Here is a 2,592-nt window from a genome sequence, read left to right on the forward strand (position 1 = left end):
GCTGGGTCGTGGGCTGGGTCGTGGGCTCCACTTCAGTGAGACACAATGAGCCGCCTGTTCTAACGTGGCGTTCTAACCATGTCACCAAATCTTAATCCCATGATGCACCTCTGGAATGTGAGCAGACCAGAGATTCAAAGTGTGGAGTGCAGCCCACAGGTGTGTGAAGAATGTTTCTGCCGTGGACCTTTGGTGTTTACCAGAGTCTGTGCAGCCGTGGGCCGGACCAGAAGATCTCAGTCCTTCTCTGAGCCTCTTCATGTTATTCTGCAGACCCTGCACGGCTGTGGTGAAGTCTCCAGTAGAGGCCGCTATCTCCATGTTTTCAGTCACAGCATCCAGCAGGAGCTGCAGCTCCTCCGGCTCCTTACTCTGAAAGAACATGGGTCATGGGTTCTTTAAAGACTGGATCAGACCAGGAATGACTCAGCGTCAGTTCCATCAGTCACCTGCAGGGAGGACAGAAGTCCCTGCAGATCCTGGTCTGAGCCCAGAACAGCCTGGAAGCTGTGGTGAAGGAGAGTGACCATGACGTCTGTGCTGGAGGACGGGCTGCTGCTGCTCAGCTGCCTGGACACAGACCGGACCTCAGGAGGGACGTCTTCATCTGGACTCACTAACAGGACCATGCTAATGGACACACACACACACACACACACACACACACTCAGTGGGTCTGTTACAGAGTGAATTGAGGTGAGGAGCGCAGACCAGGGTGTGAACTCACATGGTCCTGGAGGAGTGGACTTCAGAGGAGACACCTTGTTCTGTCCTCACCAGCCTTTGAAAGGAAATACCTGTAAATATAAATAAATACTTACATCTACCTTTAGAGGGCAGCACAGATAACATCCATTTGACCTCCTGTCTTCAAAGATGAACCAGTGAAGAAAGGCCAGTGGTTGGTGGTCAGTGGGTGCTAGCAGGATTAGCCTAGCCTAGCATACGTTGGCGTCGTACGAAGTCACCTGTGGGTGAACGTTAACCATCAGTTCTTCACTGATCACAAACTACCTGGTGCTCTGAGCTCCTGCTGGATGACCTGTAGGAGGCGTCTACTGGCAGAGCCGCAGGGTTCAGGCCAGGAGAGGAAACCATGGAAGAGCAGGTAGGCCTCCCAGACCACCTGACAGTCTGGAGACAGGTACGGAGCCTGAGACAGGAAGGAAGAAGGGAGACAATCAGTGTTGGCCTTTAAAAATAAGGAGCAGAAGGAGCAGAAGGAGGAGGAGGAGCAGAAGGAGGAGGAGGAGGTAAAGAAAAGTTGTATAATCCATGTCCCATTGACGTGGAGTCCATTGTCTTACTGTGAGGAGCGTTGAGGAGAAGAGCAGACAGAGGGGGACCACCAGGTGGTACTGACACTGGTCCTGCACCTGGGACACAGAGACAACACTGAATCCCAGGTTCTGACTCTGAGAGCAGAGAAAAAGACGGACGGTTTTCATCTCCACCTGTTTCGTTTTCCTCAGTATTTTCTGCAGCAGGATCAAGAAGTTGTGAGAATTTCTCTTCACCAGTTCCTCCAAACACCAGCGGTTTATGCAGAGTCCAGCTACAGACGCAGCAGTACAGACACAGTTATAGGAGATGAAGATTCTTCTGTAGGTGACATCCAACCCCAAACTTTTCATGCCTCAACTGTTGTGGCGCCCCCCAGTGGAGGTGCACTCTTTGTGGAGGTTGGACATCTACTTGTATTGGTGTCAGAGTTCTTACCGTTCCACAGCTGTTTGTCCGGACCGTCGAGGCCCAGGTCAGAGAGACAGCGCTCCAGAACGTGCTGGATCCGATCTTCGGTGCATGAGCTCCGCTCCATCGTCTACTGAAGCACGACGACGTCCGCAGACAGAGACAGAGACAGAAAAATAAACCAACGGGAAGTCCGAAAAATAAAGGAGAGCCTATGATTGAGCACCAGAAAACAAATTCACATCTTTGTTTTTCTCCACACTTCCTGTTTGTGCTGTTGATGTGAAGCCTCGGAGCTGCAGACTGGATCTGAGGCACGCTCTCCTCCTGCAGTTCCACTTCCTGTCACTGCTACTGAGTCAGGGGTGTGTGCGTGGACCGGAGGTCAGCTGGTCACCAACTTCACCACAACTTCTACTTCCTCACTTTTTAAAACAGCTGCTAACTCAAACTGGAGTCCGACTGCAGGACCACTTCCTGTTACTACTTAGTAACAGGTTACAGTTATCTTAATGGTTGAAGTCGAAGCATCGTCTCGACTGACTTCACTTCATGTTGTGACGAAGGGAAGTTCGGGATCAAGGAAGTGACACGTACAAGGAAGTGGTGACTGTCAGCAGCTGGGACAGAACTGGAGTCACCTTCATCACCATCACCACCACCTGGTATATAAACGTTCAGTCTGTCCACTGAGGAGACAGGAGTCGTTCTACTGTGATTCTATTGCCCTACTGCACCGTCCAAACTGACCTCAGAACAGATGTTGGTGTAAATATTGGCAGAGGAGAATAAATATCCATCACATGACGCTGAAGAATCCTTCATCATTTAGAAAACAGAAAAAAGAGATTTTAGAAATCCTGTGCTTTTTCTGACTGACTGACCGACTGACTGACTGAC

General features: G+C 50.5%; 1 protein-coding gene across 5 annotated transcripts in view; it reads right to left on the minus strand.

Annotated features, from left to right (window-relative positions):
• LOC103393693 (phosphoinositide 3-kinase regulatory subunit 5-like) overlaps positions 1-2,592 on the minus strand; it is a 29,879-nt gene that overhangs the window by 5,068 nt on the left and 22,219 nt on the right. For 4 of the 5 annotated variants that reach the window (XM_025064438.1, XM_025064436.1, XM_025064437.1 and 1 more), the window contains 7 exons: positions 1,720-1,822; positions 1,455-1,555; positions 1,308-1,376; positions 1,015-1,153; positions 728-797; positions 450-630; positions 201-372 (listed from right to left, as the gene is read on the minus strand). In XM_025064438.1, coding sequence (XP_024920206.1) covers positions 201-372; positions 450-630; positions 728-797; positions 1,015-1,153; positions 1,308-1,376; positions 1,455-1,555; positions 1,720-1,822 — 835 coding nt within the window. Of the gene's footprint in view, positions 1-200; positions 373-449; positions 631-727; positions 798-1,014; positions 1,154-1,307; positions 1,377-1,454; positions 1,556-1,719; positions 1,826-2,592 lie in introns of all 5 variants that reach the window. The other variant, XM_025064439.1, reaches the window with a different exon arrangement.

Source organism: Cynoglossus semilaevis, chromosome 17 (assembly GCF_000523025.1).
Source record: "Cynoglossus semilaevis isolate Cse_v1.0 chromosome 17, Cse_v1.0, whole genome shotgun sequence".
NCBI lineage: Eukaryota > Metazoa > Chordata > Actinopteri > Pleuronectiformes > Cynoglossidae > Cynoglossus > Cynoglossus semilaevis.